Source organism: Kuraishia capsulata, genomic scaffold (genome assembly GCF_000576695.1).
Source record: "Kuraishia capsulata CBS 1993 genomic scaffold, Kuraishia_capsulata_scaffold_2, whole genome shotgun sequence".
Lineage (NCBI taxonomy): Eukaryota > Fungi > Ascomycota > Pichiomycetes > Pichiales > Pichiaceae > Kuraishia > Kuraishia capsulata.
Window position 1 is genome coordinate 930,397 of NW_019172951.1, and position 22,935 is coordinate 953,331.

The 22,935-nt window shown below is 45.5% G+C and overlaps 12 protein-coding genes across 12 annotated transcripts; 5 read left to right on the top strand and 7 right to left on the bottom strand.

The window, feature by feature from the left end:
• Positions 1 to 11: 11 nt before the first annotated feature.
• KUCA_T00001780001 (uncharacterized protein) lies at positions 12 to 2,255 on the top strand (the record flags this gene model as incomplete). Its single annotated transcript, XM_022603995.1, has 1 exon — positions 12 to 2,255. One exon carries the CDS (start codon positions 12 to 14, stop codon positions 2,253 to 2,255), a length of 2,244 nt encoding a protein of 747 aa, XP_022457821.1.
• An 82-nt stretch (positions 2,256 to 2,337) lies between these two features.
• On the bottom strand, positions 2,338 to 3,606 carry KUCA_T00001781001 (uncharacterized protein; the record flags this gene model as incomplete). The annotated part of the gene is made up of 1 exon (XM_022603997.1): positions 2,338 to 3,606. One exon carries the CDS (start codon positions 3,604 to 3,606, stop codon positions 2,338 to 2,340), a length of 1,269 nt encoding a protein of 422 aa, XP_022457822.1.
• A 195-nt stretch (positions 3,607 to 3,801) lies between these two features.
• On the bottom strand, positions 3,802 to 4,686 carry KUCA_T00001782001 (uncharacterized protein; the record flags this gene model as incomplete). Its single annotated transcript, XM_022603998.1, has 1 exon — positions 3,802 to 4,686. One exon carries the CDS (start codon positions 4,684 to 4,686, stop codon positions 3,802 to 3,804), a length of 885 nt encoding a protein of 294 aa, XP_022457823.1.
• Positions 4,687 to 5,018: 332 nt separating this feature from the next.
• On the top strand, positions 5,019 to 7,709 carry KUCA_T00001783001 (uncharacterized protein; the record flags this gene model as incomplete). Its single annotated transcript, XM_022603999.1, has 1 exon — positions 5,019 to 7,709. The coding sequence occupies one exon, from the start codon at positions 5,019 to 5,021 to the stop codon at positions 7,707 to 7,709; it is 2,691 nt and encodes an 896-aa protein (XP_022457824.1).
• A 297-nt stretch (positions 7,710 to 8,006) lies between these two features.
• On the bottom strand, positions 8,007 to 9,998 carry KUCA_T00001784001 (uncharacterized protein; the record flags this gene model as incomplete). The annotated part of the gene is made up of 1 exon (XM_022604000.1): positions 8,007 to 9,998. One exon carries the CDS (start codon positions 9,996 to 9,998, stop codon positions 8,007 to 8,009), a length of 1,992 nt encoding a protein of 663 aa, XP_022457825.1.
• Positions 9,999 to 10,165: 167 nt separating this feature from the next.
• Positions 10,166 to 10,996, bottom strand: KUCA_T00001785001 (uncharacterized protein; the record flags this gene model as incomplete). Its single annotated transcript, XM_022604001.1, has 1 exon — positions 10,166 to 10,996. One exon carries the CDS (start codon positions 10,994 to 10,996, stop codon positions 10,166 to 10,168), a length of 831 nt encoding a protein of 276 aa, XP_022457826.1.
• Positions 10,997 to 12,351: 1,355 nt separating this feature from the next.
• On the top strand, positions 12,352 to 14,025 carry KUCA_T00001786001 (uncharacterized protein; the record flags this gene model as incomplete). Its single annotated transcript, XM_022604002.1, has 1 exon — positions 12,352 to 14,025. One exon carries the CDS (start codon positions 12,352 to 12,354, stop codon positions 14,023 to 14,025), a length of 1,674 nt encoding a protein of 557 aa, XP_022457827.1.
• A 260-nt stretch (positions 14,026 to 14,285) lies between these two features.
• KUCA_T00001787001 (uncharacterized protein) lies at positions 14,286 to 15,149 on the bottom strand (the record flags this gene model as incomplete). Its single annotated transcript, XM_022604003.1, has 1 exon — positions 14,286 to 15,149. The coding sequence occupies one exon, from the start codon at positions 15,147 to 15,149 to the stop codon at positions 14,286 to 14,288; it is 864 nt and encodes a 287-aa protein (XP_022457828.1).
• Positions 15,150 to 15,771: 622 nt separating this feature from the next.
• Positions 15,772 to 17,127, top strand: KUCA_T00001788001 (uncharacterized protein; the record flags this gene model as incomplete). Its single annotated transcript, XM_022604004.1, has 1 exon — positions 15,772 to 17,127. The coding sequence occupies one exon, from the start codon at positions 15,772 to 15,774 to the stop codon at positions 17,125 to 17,127; it is 1,356 nt and encodes a 451-aa protein (XP_022457829.1).
• A 551-nt stretch (positions 17,128 to 17,678) lies between these two features.
• Positions 17,679 to 18,800, bottom strand: KUCA_T00001789001 (uncharacterized protein; the record flags this gene model as incomplete). Its single annotated transcript, XM_022604005.1, has 1 exon — positions 17,679 to 18,800. One exon carries the CDS (start codon positions 18,798 to 18,800, stop codon positions 17,679 to 17,681), a length of 1,122 nt encoding a protein of 373 aa, XP_022457830.1.
• A 1,125-nt stretch (positions 18,801 to 19,925) lies between these two features.
• Positions 19,926 to 21,449, top strand: KUCA_T00001790001 (uncharacterized protein; the record flags this gene model as incomplete). The annotated part of the gene is made up of 1 exon (XM_022604006.1): positions 19,926 to 21,449. The coding sequence occupies one exon, from the start codon at positions 19,926 to 19,928 to the stop codon at positions 21,447 to 21,449; it is 1,524 nt and encodes a 507-aa protein (XP_022457831.1).
• A 205-nt stretch (positions 21,450 to 21,654) lies between these two features.
• Positions 21,655 to 22,710, bottom strand: KUCA_T00001791001 (uncharacterized protein; the record flags this gene model as incomplete). Its single annotated transcript, XM_022604008.1, has 1 exon — positions 21,655 to 22,710. The coding sequence occupies one exon, from the start codon at positions 22,708 to 22,710 to the stop codon at positions 21,655 to 21,657; it is 1,056 nt and encodes a 351-aa protein (XP_022457832.1).
• Positions 22,711 to 22,935: the final 225 nt, after the last annotated feature.

The following is a 22,935-nucleotide window of genomic DNA, read 5'->3' on the forward strand; positions in this document are numbered from 1 at the left end:
AATTCTAGAGGATGGTTCACTCGCATAGATCTACTCTCAAGAGTAAGCAGAAGTCGTTCAAGTCCAAGCATGCTACCAAGAGTGCCCTGAAGGCTAAGGCCAAGGGTAGAGTTGAGAAATCGGCTGGATTAGGCAAGAAGATAGGAGGTGCTTCGAAAGCTCAAAGAAAGAACTTTGCCAACCAGATCAAGCAGAACAAGATACAGTCATCTCAGATGGAGAGAAAATTACTGACGGGCCCAAATTCTGCCGAAAGAATTGTGACGATTGTCTCGCTTGCATCTGATGTCAACTCACTCACTATCGCAAATCAGTTGTTGGTTGCATTAGACGAAGATCTCGAATTGGTGAAGGAATGTCCTAGTGTGACCACTTATAGGACCAAAAAGTTCAGGACCGCATTCAAATTCATTCTCCCAGATCAAAGCGACTTCATATCAATATTAGATGCCTGTAAGGTTTCTGACTTCGTGATACTAGGATTGTCTGCCACTGAGGAAGTGGATCCAAAGGTTGGTGAACAGATCATCAGAGCCATAGAACTGCAGGGTATTGCCACTGTTATGGGAGTGATCCCAAATCTGGTGACTGCCTATCCCAAGAAGAACCTCCAGCTAGACGTGCTGAAATCTCTGGAATCGTTCTTCAACCATTTCTTTCCATCCACTGAAAAGTTGTTCAGTCTGGAGAACTCCTCCGAGGCTCTAAATGCAATCAGAACCGTCTGTCAAAAGCTGCCAAAATCGGTGACGTGGAGAGACAGCAGAGGATATATGGTTGTGGACAAATCGTACTGGCAAGGACAGGACAATGGGGAAGGTTTTGTTGTATTGGAAGGTATTGTGAGGGGCAGCGGATTTAATGTCGACAGATTGGTTCATCTTCCCGGTTATGGTGATTACCAATTGGCTGGAATAGAGATTGCCAAAGAGGCTTTACAGATCACTCCCTCCGAGGCCCAAGAGTCGTTGGAAGAACTGGCTCCCGAGCAGTTCTCAGTTCCTGACGATGAGGAGTTCAGTGATGACGAGCTGAACGAAGTTGAAATGGATAATGACGTCTACAATCCTTCTGGAGAGTCCAAGAGAAAACTTCCCAAGGGTCTTTCAGAATACCAGTCTAGGTGGTATTTGGATGAAGAATTGGAGGAGATGATTGAAGAAGTCGGAGAGGATACTGATGATGAGAGTGTGGACGAGGACGATGATGACATGGACATTGAAGACATTGACGATGGTCCAGAGTCAAGATATGAACCTTCAGAGATGCACGTGGAATTGTCTCAAGAAGAGGAGGATCGCCAGTTGCAGCAATTCAAGCAGAGAGAGAGAGACGACATGGAGTTTCCTGATGAGATTGAAATCGATCCTAAAGGAAGTGCGCGTGACAGATTGAGAAGATACAGAGGAGTCAAGTCTTTGAGCAATTGCGACTGGGATTACGATGAGAAGGACGAAAGAAGACCCTCTGAGTGGAAAAGACTACTGAGAGTGAGCAACTTCAAAACCGCCAAACAGAGACTAATCAAGGAGTATGGAAGGCAGGCCCAGGCCAAAGCTGGTGACAGAGTCAGACTTTTCATCAAGGCACCTGCCTTTGTCCTCGACAGAGTCACACCATCCAAGCCATTCATTGTGTATGGTTTGCTCGAACACGAGCACCAACTTTCTACATGCCATTTCGTGATCCAAACATGGGAAGACTATGAAAAGCCATTGCCTTCAAAGGATACGCTGATTGTGCAATATGGACCCAGAAGACACGTGATACAGCCAATTTTCAGTAATGTTGGCAACAATTCTAACAACGTGCATAGATTTCAGAGGTTCTTGCATAAAGGCACGGTAGCCATGGCAACGGCCATTTTACCACCAGTTTTCCCCAATACTCCTGCTATATTTTACAAACAATCTGCTGAAACAGGTCAAATTGAGCTGGTTGCACAGGGAACGTTTGAGAATACAGACCACACCAGAATTGTTGTCAAGAGGGCCGTTGTCACCGGTGAGCCTTTCAAGATCCATAAGAAGATGGTCACCATCAGATACATGTTCTTCAATGTGGATGATGTCAACGAGTACAAGGATATTCCTCTTTTCACCAAAATGGGTAGATCTGGGTTTATAAGAGAGTCTCTTGGAACCCATGGTTACTTCAAGGCTACGTTCGATGGTAAATTGAATCCTCAAGACACCATTGGTATGGCCCTGTATAAGCGGATCTGGCCTCGTGGTTCTATCTTGCATAACGCCTAGAATAAAAGGATTTGCCGAATATTTAGCGATCATAATTTTTTGGTAAATAACTATATTGCACACTCAAATCTTTCGAATATTGTCATATCCCCAAATCGGCAATGGTCTCGACGGTGTCGGTGATGGAGTCTGGCTGGGTATCCACTATGCTCTGATGGATCTCCTCGTTCTCGTCACTAGTAGAATAGTATGTATCCAGCGAATCGTCGGATGCCTCTAGCAAACCCTCGGTTGTGCTTGGTGGAGATTGGGAAGTTTGATCACGGGTAAATATTTTTGATCTGGTGGGTGTCAATGGCTCTTGAAATTTGGGTGGTTCCCTTGACTTGGTTGGTGTGGTCTCAGACTCTTTCTTCACTTTTGAAGGTGACGGATTTTCAGACTTTGAAACGTTCTTCCTCTTCTTGGGACTCAGTTCTTGCTGCCTCCTTCTGACCCGCTCAACAAGCTCATCCATGTCTGTGATGGAATCGTATCTCAACCCATCTCTGCTATCATATATGCCATATTTGGGCTTTTCCCCTAGTCTTTCGAGCAACTCGTTGATTTCCTTATACTGTTCTAGTATTTTTTCCTTTTTGGAGTTCAGCAGAAGAGGAACTTTTTTTTGGAAGTTGTCAGCTATTTGATCGCGATCTTTTTGTAAATTTTGTAGATTTTCCGAAATTTCACTGATTCTCTGCTTTAGAGTGACACGATCATCCAGTAACATTTGAGTGAGTTTTTTGTTTCGGAGATGTTGCTCGTTTAAAAGATAGAAGAACTCAAATAAGTTAACGCTAATACCTGCAGTTCTCGGAATATTTGCCTTGAAGAGGATCTGCCGTATGCCCTTGATCTTCTCCTGCGAGATGTTGAGCTGAATAGCTAGAGGTTCACCATTATCGGCAATTGTGAGAATCGAGCTTAACGAGTACTCCGAATTGTTATCGTATGATCCAAAATACAAAAGCTTCACAAGAAATTGCTTCACCAAGGCTGGTGGGGTCGTTTCCAGCGCCGGTGCTTCCAGCATTTCCAAGGAGTCAAGGTGTATCAAGTGTTGAAACACCTCTCCCTCTTCACCAGTGGTCATCTCAAGCTTCAGTGTTGAGATTCGAGAAATAGAAGGGATCTCTGTCCCTTCTGTTAAATCGTCTTGTGATGAATCATATTCGGGGCATTGTGCGAGATAATCATCGAGAGTGGAGGCATTTATGGGACTGGTCCTATCTCCATCCGGATAAACAGCACTGACCCCAAGATACAGTCTCGAATCTTCCTCACTCAAATGAATACTATCACCATTTTCCTTCCGCTTAACCAAAGGAGCTATCACCACACGTTTTTGCATCTTCAATTGCTCGAACATTCCTCAAGTCCAAGAGAGCCCTGCAGTTTTCGGAATTTGGACAGCTATCAATGAAGGTGCGGCTACAAATTGAGTCTGAGTATAAAGGCGGGTTCAGATTATGTAATATGTATCTACAAATTTATGGATTTGCACACGATTCTTTGATTCTTTGAATCAGTCAAGGGACCGGGAAACAATCTTCTGTTAAAACAATCAGTTTCCTGAGTCTTTAGCCAAATGAGCCAGTAGCGTAGTCTCTTCATTCGCATCGGTCTCGGTCTCAGGCTCAACAGAGGTTCCTATCTCCACTTCAGGAGACAATGGAGCCTCGATAATTCCGTCTGTAGTCTCCGAGAATCCCAGTTCTTGTATTGCCTGATCCATTTGCTTCTGGACCTTTTCAACTAGATGAGGAACGTCTTCCTTGGTCAAACCCTCCGTGGAGATAGGCTCCAGCACCTTTATGTTAATCACACCCCCGCTGAAGGTCTTCGTCTTGGGGCTATAAACCGTTGATGTGTTGGAAACAGCGATAGGTATTATAGGTATCTGGGCCTGGACTGCCAAGTGGAAGGCTCCCTTCTTGAATGGGAGGAGCTTTGGATCTGTGGCGTACGATCTGGTGCCTTCAGGAAACATGAACAGTCCTCCTTCGGATGACTTCAACTCCTCTAGGGCACGATGCAAAGTGCTCAAAGCCTTCTCCCTGTTCGATCTGTCCAAGAAAAAAGTTCCGGAAAGACTCATAAACCAACCCAGGAAGGGAACGTACTTGAGCTGCTTCTTGGCGGTAACCACACACTTCTTGGGAAACACCCTTCCCAGCATGAAAATGTCCAACTCCGACTGGTGGTTCGAAATAAGAATACCCGGCAGCTTCTCAAGTCTCTCCGGATGATCAATCACTATCTTGATGTTGAACAACTTGGAGAACAGATGATAAAAGAACCGGGCTGTGCTCCACTGAGCGAGGTTATTCTTGCGAGCCAAGGTTAATATAACCGAAACTATGACACCATATGTCGCACCTAACAGTAGTGCCAAAATGGCAGCTACCACCTTCAGCCAGAATCGGATTGCCTTGATTTTAGACGCCATTAATGTGCCCAACAAATGCATCACAAAGGCACAAACGGATTGCGCGAAAGTTTAAGCATGTCAGACTGTCAACTCAAAACGTGTCAGTAAAAGTCGCCTGATTTATCCCGCGCACGTCCAATTTCAGGGCAATATCCTGTTCTATTGACACATTTGAGGCTCTTGTTCCGGTGAGTTGGCAGGTTCACTTGCTTTGTTTAGGTTAAGAGTTCAGGATTGATTGCAATTGCTTGATTTTATAAATTGCTTGCTGATTGCTATTCAAAGATATTCAATTCCAGATATCTGTATACCCTTTCCACTACAGAGACTGATCTGTGCTATTAGCAATAATGAGCGCGACAGCTGAATTGAGCAACGTCGGCCATACGAAGGCCAATGGAGCGGTTCCAAAGACTGTTCTAAATGATTTAAGTCCTGACTATGTCATGAAAGTTGCGTATGAAACGGACAAAGAAACGAAGTCTCCGTCTGCTGCTGCCCAGATGGATCTGGCAAGATTGGTGAAGACTCTCGATGTTAACGGGTTTTCCGTCAATGTTCGTCCAGACACATTCAGCACTATTCTGGTTTTCATCAAGCTGAGTGATGACTTAGTGAGCAGACTGGCGAAGAATAGCCAGGCCAAAGACTGGATCTACGGTGTCACCAGTTCCGAGAGCGATTCCATTTCAGTTGCCCAGAAACTGAGACTCATTTACGACAAGTTGACGGGACCCAAGTCGGAAGGCGGGTGCGAGATCACCATTGGTGAAGGCAATTGGAATTTTGTCACAGCAGTTTTGCCTCTTGCCAATTATTCGCAGATCATTGCCGAAAAAGAGAGGGCTAGGGCCGGCCTCTTCAAAGGTGCTTTTGACACTGCCCAAAGTGCATTCTTGCTGGAAAATTTTGGCTCAAAATATGCATTCTACTTTGGCTTTTTGACTCACTACTTGAAGTGGCTGATGGTGTTCTCCTTGGTTGGAGTTATCTCCAACATCTTCTTCGGTAGATTCTCAAAGGTCTATGCGGTTTTCAACATTGCTTTCGCAGTCAGCTTCTACCTCTTCTGGAAAGTCAAGCAAACGTCGCTGGCACGTGAATGGGGCGTTGAGAACGTTGGTGTTGTTGAAATTTCGCGTGCATCAAATGCTTCTCCTGATCCGGAGTACAAGACTCTGTTCAAGGCGTTCCTGTTCACTCCGGTTGCTCTTACATCTGCTCTCACCTTATTTGCCTACCAAATGGGCTGTTTCTTCATTGAAATTTTCTTAACAGAGCTATATGATGGTCCTGGAAAAGGGCTGTTGGCATTGGTTCCTACGATTTTGCTCTCCATCATTGTTCCCATCGTCACTATCGTTTACACAAAGGTTGTGAACAAGTACCTGAATTTCGAGTCCCACCAGAAGAAATCCACTTTCCACTTCTCCTACATCATCAAGTTGTTTGTCATCAACTTCCTCACAAGTTACATGGCATTGATCATCACTGCGTTCATCTACTTGCCGTTCGGCTACCAGGTCAACCCATACTTGACCCATTTGGGAAACCATGTGCACAACTATGTTTCTCCAAGAATCTCTGTTAGGCAGGAGAACTACGAGATCAACAAATTGAGACTGAACAACCAGTACCAGTTTTTTGTGGTCACCAACCAGGTGGTTGGATGTGGGCTTGAGTTTGTCTTGCCTGTTGTCTTGAAGAAGGTGTTTGCATTGCCATTCGTCAAGTCCTTGACTGGAGCCAACAAGGTGGAAGAACCTGTTCACAAGGATGACGAAAACGAGGCCGAGTTGTTGGAGTATGTTCGCAATACTTTGGCACTTCCTCCTTTGGATATCAACGACGAATACCGCCAACTGGTGCTTCAGTTTGGTTTCCTAGCTCTTTTTGGACCCATCTGGTCGATTGGCCCATTGGTTTCCACCATCATCAACATCATCCAGTACAAGCTTGATTACCTCAAGCTGCTAGGATCTGTTCGTACTCCCATTCCAGACAGGGCTGACGGGATCTATCCATGGGATGGAATCCTGAAGTTCCTGATCTCTGTTGGTTCGATTGTATCAGTCGCTATTACTCTGTTGTACAACCACGAGATTGTGTCATCTGCTAGTCGTCCTGGTAGTTCTTCCAAGTGGTGGTTTGTTGCCGGAGTCTCTTTGGTGGTGGAACACATTGTCTCTTTCGTCATCTCCACGGGTGAGAAGGTCATCAGCACATATCTCACTCAAGGCAGTTCCACCTTCCAATTCAAGAGGGATTATGCTAAAAAGATCCACGGTGAATCTCTGTTCAAAAATGCTCCTTCTAATGCCCATTCCAATGATGTTGACGAATTGCTGAAATCTGCCTCGAACTTGCCTCAAACTTTGTTCACCCAGAAGAAAGTTTCAGAGCCAACTCTGGCTCAGGTCCAAGCGAAATTGGTTGCTGAATCTGAAATGTACAACGGAAAATCTACTGTTACTGAGAAGATCTCATCACCTGCTGATTCTGAGCCTGTAACTCCAAGAGGTCACTCATATGCTGCATTGGCTCAGTCTACAGTAGCCACCTCCACGGCTCCTCCAAAGACTTCTCCTCCACAGCCTCCAGTCACATCCACTCCTGTGAAACAGAGAACCGCAGTCAACTCTACATTGGATCCAAAAACATCGCTCACTGGCGTGGCGACCGCTGTTCCTGTTGCTGTTGCTACAGCTGTCCCACAGACTGCTGAGACTGCACATACTCCAAAGGACAATCTCAATTCGGACGATATCGTCACCGCAACGCTCCCTTCTGGGTTTGACCTCCAAAAAGGCGACAGAGTCATCACGGTGCCTACTCCAGACGGAAATGTGGTTCAAGCCGTCATCGACGATAACAGCCACTTCACACCTCCAGCTGACTCTTCGTTTGCTCGTTCCGTGGATGACTCCGACGCTTCTTATGCAAACACCACAGCCGATAGCGCAAACTTGAGTTCCTCGAAGCTGAAGAAGAAGAAGAGCAAGATGGCACTCAAGTCGATTTTCAAAAAGACTAAAGAATAATTCCGATGGTTTTACAATAAATAAAATACATTATGTTGATGTGTACTTGGACTATGCGAAGTAGGCTGGGCAGCAGCACAGACATGGGGCCAACACCACCATTTCACCTATAATGCCTCCGTATAATACCTTGGTGTGATTCCAGATTTAAAATTCCGAGGAATAATCGTAGAGCCCACAAAAACAGCCGGTGTGCTGAAGGGTCTCCACACCCATCCTCCACCAGTCCTCCACCGTCCCCCACTGACTCTCAATCGGGTCTGGCTATTAACCAGCCTATGGAATGGTCCCGATCAACTATGTCTTCACTATGTCGACCCTAGCCCTCTTCCACACATTGTGAAGATAACACTTTTCATCACCATCAGTTTCTGCAACCTCCAGATCCTCCGGGTCGGGACTCTTTATGTGGGTCACGGCATACGTACCATTCCCGGTTGGTCTCATGAACACACCCGGGTTTATCGTAATCACATTTCTCACAACTCTGGCAAAATATCTCATCTCAGAAGGCATGATCAGCACATCGGGAATCACTTCTGGCAGTTCGGTTAAACCCAAATATGGTACATCTAGGTCGGCACCGCTAATGTGCTCGATAGTTTCTGTTCCTGGAATCTTCCTCGTCTTCACTCCACCGGGGAAAACAGGGTAGTACCTGCGCTGCTCCATCACATGGACTGCAACACGGTCAAACCTATTCTTTCTCTCCACCAGTGGCCCTGCAACCTCTGCCATGTCTTTCACCACATCGTTGTTGGAGACTCCAAAGAGTGCATCGTTCAGCTGAAACGACGCAGGATTGGGGAAACACGTAAAGTTGCGTGGAAGCCCAAGCGACTTTCTGTCGAATCCGCTCTGTGGATAAGTTGGGTGTTTAGCCGTAGCATCTTTGGTTGAAGGCACCAATATGACCCGGGTGTTCTGGTCAAGGTTGCGCAGCACCGGAGTCATTGCGAGTGTGAAAATGTCATCCAGAGTTTGGGGATCTCCATTGGGCAACGAGATGGATCCGTCAGCGATCTTTGGGTGAGTGACATCAATGAAAGGCCCCAACATAACGATGGCATGGGGGTGGACTTCATTGTTCATTCTGTCCACAAAGGCAGACAGCGCAGAAAGATCAAAGTTGTCACTTCTGGTGTATGGTCCAACACATGTAACCACCTTGAGGGCTGAACCATTGAGGTTCTCCCGATACTTTTCGATATCGGACTCTGAACTAACAAAAGACCCCAGATAGGGCAGTTGCAGGATCTCATCCACAATGAACCCCGAGCCGTCTGGATTTTGACCACGGAGAGCCACAATCTGACCGGGAAAGAACGAGTAGTTCTGAATGTTATCAAGCTTTAGTTGTGCTCGTTCTCCATAGCCAGCGACACGGGAAGCCTCCAGGAAAACCGAGGTCGCATCCAGTCTGATATTATGCTGGTTGACAGACGAATCAGGAACAACCCTACCAACAACAACAACCTGCTTCTGTGAAGGGGCCATTGGATTTGCAAAAGCATCATCTGGCAGCTGGTAGTGTTCCTGCACCACTTTGGTGAACGTCTCGATCTGCTCGTCCAAAATGTCTGCTGCCTCTAGGAGCTTCTGACCCATTGGTCTGAAATTGTACTTGGAATCCTCGAAATGAGCAGTGATCTTGATTGGCTTAGAAACTTCGACCAGTCCTTCAGCAGCAGAGTCTATTATTTCGGGATTCAAAGACTCTATGATAGTTCCAGAGTCGGCCTGTCTAGATTGCAGAGGGGTCTCCGGGGTGGCAGGAACAGGGTCTGAACTGGGAGCCAACCCACCCGACACTGGCGATGAAGTGACCATACCATGCGATTTCGATAGCGGAGTCTCCAGGCGACGCTTTTTAGCGCTCGAGCTTGGAGTAGAGGGAGGACCCATGGAGGGCAGATTGGACATGTTGAAGTTGGTCCTGATACCAGGTCTCACTTTGGCCTTCATAGCAGACGCTGTAAGGTTTTGCTGATTCTTCTTCCTTATGCTCTGTTGAATATACTCTTGAAGCTTATCAAGACTCTCGATGCTCACTTTCATTTCTGGGTCGTTGGCCTGAGTCATGACATAAGACTCCCATTTGATGGAGAGGTCCTCTACCGAGAGATCGTACAAAGTCATGATGGTCTGACATTTGGTAACTTTGTCTTTTTCCTCGTCACCGATTCCAAAAACGGACATTAGTTCTGATTCAACCGTCATGGTGGCAGCGTGAACTAGAAGATTAACGGGTTCAATGACTCTTGTGCTGTATCTCTCTGAAGACAACATCTTGTCTTACGCGTTTCGGAAAATTCAAAATCGCGTCGCAAGATTGGGTCGCACACGCAAAGCCAGCCGCCATTCTTATCTTATCTAGTGTAGTCTCCTAGTGAAAAAACTATAGGACATCTCTTAATTAGATCTTCTGGTAATATACTGTACAAATTTTGAGTGGATTATTCCGTCTTTTGACGTTTGGCCTCGGATTCCTCCGACTTCTCAGTTTCTGTGTGCTCTGCGGCAGGGGCCTCGACTGGGGTCTCTTCGGCCTTCTTTTCAGCTTCTGGAGCTGGCTTTGTGGTAGACTCAGCCTTGGCTTCTTCGGTCTCCTTAGTCTCTGGAACCGGACTTCTGGTGCGCTTGGAGTTGCCACGCTTGTCACCACGACCACGGAATGGTTTCTTTCCGTTGGAGTTCGAGCCTCTTCTCTCTCCAAACTTTGCCTGACGAGCCTCGTCGTAGGCAACCTTGGAAATGACAGCCAGTTCTTTCTCCTCAAAAAGAGGCTTAGGGTCGAGCTCAAGGAACTTCTTGGCGTCCTCGAGCAAGTTGAACTCGACAGTGGCACTTCCCTCAAAGCCCTTCTGCTTCGATCTCTTCATTCTGATCTGGTTAACTTTGCCATATTTGGAGAAAAACTCCTCCAACACCTCCAGAGTAGCATCCTTGGGCAACTTCTCGACAAAAACACTGCGCTCGTTGATTTTGAGCTCAACATCTCTTGGAGATGGAGGAAGAGCCGATTTTCTTCTCACCAGCTCACCATCCTCAGACACCTCCAAAAGGTCCTTTGATCCCCTGAGGGCTTCTGCAATCAGCTCAATGGGTCTGTAACGCTTCATACGGTTGAACTGCGAGATGTTGGCAATTGGAACCCAGCCCTCGTTGGCCTGCGACGTCTTCCAGAGGTAGTTGTCACTCAACAGATTCGAGTCGGAGAAGTAAAACTCCACCTGCTTCAGAATTTGTGCCTTGACTTGTTCTTGCTCTTGCTCAGTGTCGCTCATTTTGGATTATTGGCGGGTGGTTTTGGTTGGAGTCTTTTCAACATGGATCATGAACAATGTTCATCAAAAAAAATTTCACCGCATCGCCGCAGATGCGATATGGTTGCGCCACGACGAACAGCATATTAAGGTGGTGAAAAAGGTGAAATGGGAGACTCAAATATTCAATAAAAAGGTAGATATCATAAATTTCGTAAATTGTGTAGCTTGAGCTACCTAAAGCTTCAATGGTTTTGCGTTAGAACTCCCAGTTCGACGTGAAGACTGGACACCCATAGTCTTTGAAGATGCGGTCACAGGCTCTATAGACTGGAATGTACATGTCTATTTTGCGTGTGTCTTTGAGTTTCCAGTGGAAAATGCTGAGATCCTGGATGATCACAGCCTTTAGAGGGTAATTCTGGAACTTTTGAAGCTGTGGTAGACTCGTAATGTTAGTGAGATAGTGTTGTAAGGTGGTGATATCATCCAGTCCATCTATCACAACCACCAGGTCTATGAGGTCATTTGGTATCTGAATATTTTCTTGATTTTGAGCAGTTTCCGCAGACAAAGATGGTATATGGGTATTGCTAGCACTCTTCAAATGCCGCTGAGCAGCCAAAAGAAGAGAGTGCGGGTTTTTCCTGCCCCACTTGTAGGAGCAGTCCAACACGAGAACCACTCCTGGATCCGGGCCGCCCACGCTCTCAAGAACCAGCTCGGTGGTGAATTTTTGCCATTGTGGAGTGTCAACAGTCTTTATGTGAGTTGCCTGTGACTCTCTCGGAGGCAAAGTCTCGAATCCGAACAGCTTGGGTTTGAACGGCAGCAGATTAGTGTATGGTGGGGCCCCGAGTTCTGGGATGGGTAACGAGTGGATGCGTGGTTTGAAAAGCTAATGATGTTAGTCGAACGTGCTTGTTCTAGTCTTGAGCCCCAATCTCCGGCTCTAGTCTTAATCTCGCGTATAGGTGCTAAATTGTACCCTGGCCATGTATACGACGCACAATGTGTAATGATAATGGGCCACAACAATAAGCCATACTAACGAGCCTCGATACCTCTACCAACAACACTACTCACCACACCATTATCCAGGATCTTGACACCTACGATTAGGTCCATCTTCAACCAATGATAAACGTGCAAACTATGCGCAGTATCTGCTTTTATTTTCACCAACTGATAACATGAAAACAAGGCCAAGCTATCGCAGCCGTGCCCTTGCATGGCCGGAAGCTTGCTCCGACGGCAGCCGGCATGTCGGCCAGTGGGCAACTCAAAAGTCTTGTTTAGCCGGTGTGGATAGGTGTTCTTTGCCTGTTGTCTACCACTCTTCTTCATCACTTTCTTGTTGTTTTTCATCTTCAACAATGCAATATTGGGGCTGGCTGGATTCTGCATTTATCGTGCTTATTAGCACGTATTTGGTTCTTGCGCCTTACTCCAAAGTGGAGGAGTCCTTTAGTCTCCAAGCGGTGTATGACATGTTGAACCATGGCTACGCCGACTTGGAGTTGTACGACCACAAAACGTTCGAGGGAGCCGTTCCAAGGTCCTTCTTCGGGCCTTTGTTGATTTCCGTGATTGTGAAGCCTATAAAGCCATTATTGGACAAGTACTACCCGGACCCCACTGAACTCAATCTCCAATTGCTTGTTAGAGGAGTAATTGGATTGACCAACGGACTTTCGTTGATCCGTCTTCGTCGTTCATTGGCAGCTTCGTGTGCTCTCAACTCCAAGTATATTTCTGTCTGGTTTGCTGTTCTTCAGTATTCGCAATTCCACATTGTTTACTACGCATCCCGCTCGTTGCCCAACTTCCTGGCATTGCCCTTTGTTAACCATGCTCTGGCCTACATCGTCAAGGGAGAGTTTGTTCCGGGTGTCACCTGGATGTGTTTTACTGGTGTGGTGATGAGACTCGAGGTGGGGCTCTATGGATGCTGTTTTGCTCTCATGTCTGTTCTACTTGGTCAGTCTTCTTTGATAACTACGCTTGGAGGAATGGTTGCGGGATCGCTTGTGGGACTCGGAACCACTTTGTTCGTTGATTCGTACTTCTGGGGTCATCTGGAGTTTCCTGAACTCACTGCTTTCATCTACAATGTGGTTGAAGGAAATTCTCAGAACTGGGGTGTTGAACCTTTTTCAGCGTACTTCTTCAAGTACTCGAGAGCTCTGTTCTTCCCTCCAATCGTGCCTATCATGCTAGTGAAAGGTCTCACGAAGGACCCTTCTCAAAACGGAAAAGGAAACACTATCCGCACAATCTGCATCTCATCTTTGTTGTTTGTGTTTGTCATGTCGTTCCAGGCTCACAAGGAGTGGAGATTTATCATCTATGCGGTGCCCGCTTTGACTGTGGTAGGAGCTAATGGAGCCGATCTTGTGGTGAGTCAGTTTGGTAGCAGTATCCCCAACAGGTTGCTATCGCTTTTGGCTTTCGTCCTTCCCGTGGTCAGCCTTGGTACCTCTCTGTTCATGGGTTATGTGTCTTCCTTCAACTACCCAGGTGGAGTGGCTCTTGCCAACCTGAACGAGCGCTTGCTGAAACTAGACCAGACTGCTGGTCTTATCCAGCAGGAGATCACCGTTCATATGGACATTCCTGCGTGCATGACAGGAATCACACTGTTTGGCCAGTTGAAGCCCGAGAGTTTGACCAATTTCAAGGTCAACTACGACAAGAACGAGAACAGAACTCAGCTTCTGGAGACGGCCACTTGGGAAGACTACAACTACGTGATCACAGATTTGGACTCCGAGGCCGACAACCAGTATTTACCTAAGGCCCTGGTGGATACCAAGCTCAAGGACGTTCCAGGCTGCAACTGGTACAAAGTGGACGTTGTTCAGATGTTCGCAGGCGTTCAGGTAGCGCCCTTTGTGGAGTACGCCAAAGAGATTGCCAATGACGGCTTCCAATTGTGCGAGGACATTATCTCCCTAGACACCACCAACATCAAGAAGGTGCTAGACGACTCAATTATTCTGAAAGACGCATTGTATGTGTACGAGAAGGTGTGCAATGACGTGATCTAAGGCGTGTGATCAGTATCGTGTTTATAAACAAAAAACTATCATGAAATCAAAATCAAAATCAAATCAAAATCCAAAGAAGCCCGGTAAAGATAGAGGAATTGTGTGCGCAAAAGAAGGGTTCAAGTGGAATCACGAAAAATCGAGGAATCCATTAATATCAGCATTAAAACACAAGAATGCTCATGTGTTTAGATGCCGAATGAAGTCGAATTGAAGGTTCTGGATCGGATCCAGGATTGCGGGTATACTCAGGCTCATCTTTAGAACAACCTCTTGTAGCCAAGACTGGTGATCTTGTTCTTGATCGCAGCCCTGTATTTGATTCCGACAATGAGGGCTCCAATTCCAAGAGCAATAAGCGCAATGAGTCCATAATCGTGGTGGCTAGACTTCTCGGTAGTGTCATCATCTTTAGGGTCACTTGCCTCACCGGAAGTACTATCACTGGCATCTGGCGTACCATCATTGTCTTTGAGAGCAGTCCCGTTCAAAGATCTCTTCTCGAACGAAACGGTGGAAATAACAATATCTGTCATAGGCTTGTCAAATTGAGTGGTAGGCGCTTCTTCAATTTGCTTGAAGGTTTCAGTTCCATCTATAAGTTGTCCGAACACAACATGGTGACCATCCAACCAAGAGGCTTCGCCGGATGTGATGAAAAATTGCGACCCACCCGTGTTCTTGCCGGAATTGGCCATGGCAAGACGGCCAGGTCTGTCATGCTTGAGATGAAAGTTTTCGTCTGGAAGAGCACCTTTGTGAGTGCCGTAAATGGAGTGACCGCCAGTTCCGTCGTGGTTCTCGAAATCACCACCTTGAATCATGAAGTCCTTAATGACTCTGTGGAAAATGTTCTTGTGATATCCAAATCCGTTTTGCATGGTGGCAAGCTGGAAGAAGTTTTCAACCGTCTTTGGTGCCACGGAACCAAAGAGGCCTAGGGTCATATTTCCGATGGGTTCCGAACCTTGGTTGACATGGAAAGTCACTACGTGAGTAATTGGAGGTTCCACCTTGTCGATGGGTGCTGCCGCAATCAGCGACAGAAAAAAAAGAATCACCAATTTGACCGTTAACATCGTGTATCCTTGACTGTTGGTTGGAAACAGAATTGAAAATCTCATCTGACGGCAACTTAAACCCTTATAAAGGCCTCATGCCAGATCTTGCGTGAAGATCGCCCATATGCATTAGGTGCAGATCATTTATCCGAATGCGGCAAGAGTCTTTGATTTCCCGATGACTAGTGAATAGCGGCAAAAAGAGAGTGCATTATTGATGAGGCAATGGACTAAAGATTATAATATTGGCATATACATTTTGAATCTGAGGTGTTCGTAATATATGAGGCAAAAAAAATTATCAAAATGTGGTCTGTAGGTTTATTTCTTTCTTCTTGGTATATAAGGTTTGCCGGATGTTACTTTACGCTCGGCTCGGATTTGTCACACTACCCCTTCGAACCTCCTGAACCGATGCAAGGGGGAATTGTGGTTTTTGAAGGTCTAGAATGAGCTGGGATCCGTACCGGACGGAATTGAAATTTTTTTCACGCCACACAGTACGCAAAATGAAGCGGCTTATCAATTCGCCGAATTGTAAAGACTCTTTATAATGGGTATTTTACTTGCGGTAGTGTACCTGGTCGAGGCCTGTGATCAGGTAGTGCGCCCGAACGAACTTCACAACATGTTACCGTGTTGTCCCTCAATCATTGTTCCTATTTGAGCGTTCTCCATAATTTCAATGGATAACTTGTTCAAAGTCAAGTCATATTCTCAAATAAAGACAGCCGAACCCACTCCAACTTTTGCTAGTTACCCTGAAAATGAAAGCATTTCTAACGGGCCCATTCTCGCTGTCATGGGCACTTGTTTTGCCGTTTTGATGGCACTAACTGTCTATGCTGTCTTTGAAACAGCGCCAAGAAAGAGATTGTTTGTTATAAAAGGCAAACCAGTGAGAACATCTCTTACTACAAAAGAAATTGAGCTTCTGGGGAAACTGAGGTACTTCCTCAAGAATAATGATTACTGCTGGCTGAAGGTTGTGTTTGATAACCGCTGTTATCCGATTGACTACGAAGAGCAAGATGGCTGGATGAACGAGCACACGGGAGAAATTGTTCCTTATGCAGAGACAAGGTACACTCAGGCACCTCAAAAATCACACCCGTTATCCCAGTTTGAAGAGCTTTATCGTTTGAACGTGAAAATCCCTTCTTCTCCGGAAGAAAAAATGCTTATCCAGAAGCTGATTTACGAAGACATCGACATCGATGAGTTTGTGGATCTTTACTACGGACCAGAGCAAAAAGCTATTGATCTGGACTTAGAGATCTGGACCGGAATGACATCCGAAGAGCAAAATGCCTCCATAAAGTCATACTTTGACTCTCAAACAGTGGTCAGCCTACAAGCCCTTAGAAGTCTGATCAACGGATTCCCCGGTTTGAGGCCTGAGTCAGCTCTATTCCTGCAGCAAAAGTTTGTAGAATCCAAATTTTCGTTGTTGTCTATGGCAAACGGAGACCATCCGTTGATGTCGGTATGTGCAATTTTGTTGATCAGAGACATGATCATCTGTCAAGGAGACTTCGAGCTTTCTGTCAGTGTTTTTCTCGATTTTCTGCTCCCGTTATTACGTACTCCTTCAAAGTACACTTCAGTTATGCAGACTACATCAAAGGCAGTGACGATGATGGTGGGAGCTCTTGATCTGAGCTCCGTTTTCATCATCCAATCATCAGCATTTGAGGATATACTTCTTAACGGATGTGTCTCATTCCAGAAGCTGGTGCTGGAAACTATTGTCGTTTGTCTGTGCCGTCACAAAGCTGAGAGGCTGGCTAAGCAGCTAATCAGTTTCGTGATGCCCTTTCTGCCAAAGCTTAGGGAACAACCGGTATTAGTTGATCTGCTGCACAGTATTCCGATTGCGGGAACAGAGCTCAGTCACCCTGCTTTGAAGCTGATAGATGACTATAAGAACCTGTTGATGGATTATGGTGAAAATCTTGGACAAGGGAAGCCTCTACTAGAGGACGGTTACGATAACCGCAACAGAATCCTCCAGCCTTCTAACAAACCTGAAAGCAGATGATGCCACGCATGAGTGGTGGAGTCTGCTAGACGGAGCTACTGTGAATCGCTAATCTACTACACTCATATAAGAATAGAAAAATAATATTATTCTCTGTTGATCAACCTCTCTCTCTCTCTTTCTCTCTCTCTCCGTCAGCTTCTCACTCAATGACATTTTTCTCCTAAAAAAAAGTCAAATAGGATCTCCTCTTCTTAAATCTCCCAGTTTCCCGTTGTTGGTCTCAAGTGAATTTCCAGAATTCTTAGAAAGTTGAACTTTGCCCGGTTCGATTTGACTTTCCTCTTGATATAGACAGAAAACGTGTAACAAATAACAATAGCAAAAAACATGCGTCGCATGAAAAATAGGAAAAAGTTGTAGTGAAGCTCTTCATCTTCGTCTAGAACTAAGGCCAGTCTTGGAGTGCTTGAGAGGAGCTATTCGAAAGCTTCATCCGTGTGTGTGATGGTTGGCCCAAATGGCCTTCAATCTAACAAATCCTCAAAAACAAATCCTCAACTGGTCTCAGTCAACACAAACATCAAGAGGTACAAAAATCAACATCAATCCTAATTGGTTTCCTCCTTTGGCTCTTCTGTCTTCAAGTTCTCGGCAAAGATACCCTCATTCTTGACCTTTCTAAACAGCTCAGCCTGTTGGTCCTTGGTCAACTCGTTCTTCTTCTTGTTCTTAATGTGGTACATTGGGTTGAGTTCTCTCAATTGCAAATTCTTGCAGAAAGGCAGGTGGCCCTTCTTTTCTTCAAACAACATCAAAGCCAAAGTAAGCATCACGAAAATCCAGTAAACATTGTAGGAGATAACAGAGCCGTAAGTGGCACTGTTTTGCCATCCCAACAAAGCGTTGAACACATCCCAACCGTTGTCGGTTTCAGGGTTGCAGCAGTTGACGTGCCATACAGACTTGGAGATGTCGTAGGTTCCTGGACCAGAGCCGTTCTCGGAGGCATCACCACCGGTCTGCTTGTTGTACTTATAGGTTTCGAAGTACCAGATACCTCTGGAAAAGAGACCGGCAGAAATGAGATACAGAATGGCAGTGGAGATACAAAGGAAAATCTGCAAGGAAAGGGCAGAACCACCATAGTACATGATGACACCAACGCTGATTCCAGCGATCAAGCCACAGATAACAGGAAGTGGGAAGGACGAGGCTGGAGTTCCAATACCGACACCACCAACGAAGACAACGGCTTCGAGACCTTCTCTGAGACAGGTGATGAAAGGCAAGATGAAAAGGGCGTACTTTCTGGAAAGGTAACCAATCTTGAAACGATCTTTCTTTTCCTTTGGAACAGCAATCAGGGCACGAGCAATCTTGACTCTCCACTTGTCCTTCATCTTATTGATTCTCAACATGGCAATACCCATGAGCGAGATCAGAACAGTGGCAATGATACAGAAAACACCTTCCCAGATGTCCTCGGAACTGGCCCAAATATCATTGTTGAGGGAGTAGTATGCACCGATGAAGGCACATCCGAGAATCAGACACAGTAATACTCCAAGAACTGCGCCCCACCAGACTTGTTTGACTAATCGCTTATAAACGACCTTGTCGTTGGTCAGACCTTGTTTCAAAAAGGCCAACAGCACAGAGACGACGATCACCGCCTCCAGTGTTTCTCTGAACACGACGAAAAAGATTTCGACGTTAAAGACTTGAACCATTGCAATTTAATACAGTTCTTTGAACAGGAGAGAGAGAGAGGTGATCAAAGAACCTATAAACAGAACGAGTTTTATAGTTGGGAGAGGAATAGCGGAAAAATTCTACCTGGGACCCCACCCACTTTATATATATAAGGGAAAGTTGGACTGCGTCCCAATTGGGGAGAGGAATTTTTTATCAGATTGATCAGATACGGGTTTTTCGGGGCATCCCGATGGAATAGATTGTGCGGTCCAGGCCACTAGCTAGGTGTTGTTAGACGTCAAGCGGGCTGATTTTAGTAGCTTAGGAAATTCAGAAATTCTGTGTGAAGTCTCAGGGAATCTAGCTGTGTTTTATATGTCTCATTATTTCCATGATTCAGGCTTATTCCAGCAATTTGCTCGCCCTTCCGATTGTGCTCGTCTGGGGTGTTCGGGGTGTTTTTTCCTGGCAGCAAATTTGAAAGCCTATTTTCTGATTTTTATCCAAATATCATTGGCTCCGTGCACAACCTAATATTTGTGATTGGGTCCGGCCCGTGTATATTTGAGGACGGTTAATTTCTTGCCTGTGATTGGCACCCCATTACACCCCAAATTTTGAGTCACGTGCGTCTAGCTTTATGTGCTTCAATTAACTGGATGCCGCACTATGTAAAGCCTCAAAGTTTGTGAGGCAACTAGCCAGTTTGAGAGTTTGTGCAAAAACTCCAGTTAGCACTCGTATTGCTGTATAAGTCAAAGGCATCAGCCAGCAGATGCAAGAATGCATCTTCTGCAAACTTTCTAAAATATCAGATTTTAATCTTTGGGTTTCAGCTTTGAAGATTTCTTGCACTTTTCACTTTTTTCTTGAATTATCTGCAATTCCAATAAAGTTTTTGATTCCTAATAAACGGCTGCAATAGCAAGTTTTGATGTGTTCTAACATATTCTAGTACCAACTTTTCAATGTATAACACCCCATAAATGACGATGGTATGGTGACTTTTAGCACGTAGTCCTGGCGTGCAATAAAGTTTGCTATAATGTGCGGCAGAAAGTGTGTATACGCACGACCAAAATCACCCATGCGATGTATCTACGCATGACGCACTAAGACCACGAAGGATATACCTCAAAGGGTACTTCTAATTTACCCAAATGTCTCTGGAATACACGTCTGTGGATCAGATCCCGGCAATTGTGTCAGCCATTAGAAGGAGCTTTCTAGCCACACTTGATTCGAATACTGTTGAATTCCGTGTTGCTGCACTAAAAGCACTGTACTTTGCTCTGAAAGACAACGAAAAAGTGATCTTTGATGCACTCAAAAAAGATTTCAACAGACCTGAAATTGAAACTTTTGTGTTTGATCTCAATACTACGTACTCTGAACTACTTGAACTCATTGGCTCGCTACCCAAATGGCTCAAGCATCAGAAACAATCTTCCATGCCATTGCACGCCCTATTATCTACTTCATACATTGAATATATTCCGAGGGGAGTCGTTCTGGTGATCAGTCCATTCAACTATCCTTGGATGCTGGCTATATCTCCCGTGGTGGGCGCGATTGCTTCGGGAAACAAAGTTGTGTTGAAGCCTTCCGAACAGACTCCCCACACGTCGGCATTGATGCTACGGATATTCCGGGAAACCTTGCCAGGATTGGTTGAAGTTGTGAACGGTGGGTCTGACCAGGTTCAGGCTCTGCTGGCGCAAAAGTGGGATTTGATCCTGTTTACTGGTAGCGAGAAGGTTGGAAAGATAGTTGCGTGCGAGGCTGCCAAGACGCTGACCCCAACCGTTCTGGAACTAGGCGGAAAATCTCCAGCAATAATCACTTCAAATCATGGCGACCTTGACGTATTGCTGGACAGAATTATGTGGGGTGGATTCGTTAATTCCGGTCAAACTTGTGTTGCTGTGGACTACTTGTTAGTTGCAGACTCCGTCTACGAAGAGATCTGCGCTCGCATTGTAAAACGCGCAAACGAAACTTACGGATTACTGGATTCGAAGTCAGAATGGAGTCACTTGATCAACACCAATTCGTTTGATCGTGTGACATCGATCATATCTGATTCCAAGGGAACAGTCGTGTTTGGTGACAAGTCCAAATGGGACAAAAACACCAGCTTTGTACCTCCCACCATTATTCGTGATGTTGGCTGGGAAGACTCCACTATGAAGCAGGAATTATTTGCGCCTATTCTGCCTATTGTGAGATACTCCACGCTGGAGGAGGCTGTGCAAAACGTCACAACCTTCCATGATACTCCATTGGCGCTGTACATCTTTTCTGATGATGCCGAAGAACAAAAGTTTCTCCAAACGAATATTCGTTCCGGTTCCGTCAGTATCAATGATACTATGGTGCATGTTGGAATCATGAGTGCGCCTTTTGGTGGAATTGGTTCTTCTGGTTACGGAAACTACCACGGGCGGTTCTCCGTGCAGACGTTCTCGCATCAGCGCCATGTCTTCAAACAACCTGTTTGGGTGGAGTTTTTGTTGAAGATCCGTTATCCAGATTACTCCGAGCGCAAATCTCAGATATTAAAGATGACCGTGTTGCAGAAGGAGACATTTGCGAGGGAAGGCCACTGGTCTCTGCGGGCTGTGTTGGTTTCATGTGTGGGCATTCTTGCGGTGGGAATTGCATTTTTGGTATATATTTTTTAGCGAGAGAGAATGGCTCATTATATTTGATAAATAGGTTGTGAGACTCGTGGCTTATGAGCGTTTGTGTGGTGGAAGAGAGGACTTATGCAAGACAATGCAGTGGTGCATATTCAACGGGCTCGTTCCGAAAGCTACATTAAGACATGCTTAATTATATACTAATTCTTTCTATATAGTTTGAGAAAAAATACTTCTATGGTCTAGTTCACGATTCTGATTTAGCCAGCGCCTTTTCAAAGTCAAAGTACTGCTTGGCGGCGTCATACAAGGTTTCCTCCAAAGACCTCAATGAACAGCCTACCAGTTCAAGCGTCTTGGAGAAATCAAAGGCTGGCGTTTGAGTTTCAAGATAATGCTTTCCCTCAATAGGATTCCCAACCGGGAACTTGCCTTTGAATTCTGGAAATCTTGAATTCAGCACATCCAGAATGGACTGCGAAGAGAACTTCCCAGAGGCAGTGCAAAGTCTTGCATTGTGCAGTTCTTCTGGATGGAAAAGAGCTTCGACGTGGATAAGAGCAACATCTCTAACATCACAGGCAAGTGAGGCAACATCGTTGAAAGGACCTTCTTTGTCTGGTGGATACGATAGAATGCGATTCAAAAGTTCGGAGCTACCACTGGCAGAAGCTAAACTGCTGGCAAATAGGTGAGGCCCAAAAACATAAGAAGGATGTACGGAAGTATACTTGTATTTGAGTTCCGATTGGTTATCCTCAACGAATTTGCGACTTGCCAATTCAGCCGCCTTCTTGGAATATATGTAAGCCTCAAATTCTTCCTTGACATCGGACCAATCCATTGGATTCCAAGTCTCTTCCGTATGGATGAAAGCCTGGTTACTAAACTCTTCAGCGCGCATAACGGATGCAAATGATGAAGTGACAACAACATGTTTAACGCTGGGTGCGAAATCCCTGACTCCCTGCAAAATGTTCTCGCATCCAGCAACCGCTGGTTTCACATAGAAATCGTATAGATCGGCCACGGCACCAAACGATATTGGCGACGCAGTGTGGATAACATAGTCAAACCTGTGGTTTTTGAGAACTTCATTAAAGGCGCCAGCGGTCTCGATATCAGGAACAATCTCTAGAGCCAGATTGGTGATGTCATGGATCCTGGAGAAGTTGGCCAATAAAGCATCTGCTTTGGCTTGAGACCTGGCAGTACCAACGACTTTGAAATTCCTCTCAAGCAATTGGTCAATTATATGCTGACCAATATACCCAGTTGCACCGGTGACTAGAACTAGAGACATGTTGAGAGATTCTTTTTGAAATATCGAGCTCTAATCTCGTGGAAGGTAAAGGCATTTTCGGTTCTTATATATTATCGACAGTATGACTAAGCTGAGTTCCAAGATTTCATTAAGTTATGTGGTTACCTATCTTTTTGCATTATCTGATTTTGATTCCATCCTTTGTGATATGGGACATCGGACTGTCATTACTAAGTCCGCGCGCCAAGCACTAGCAAAGTCGAA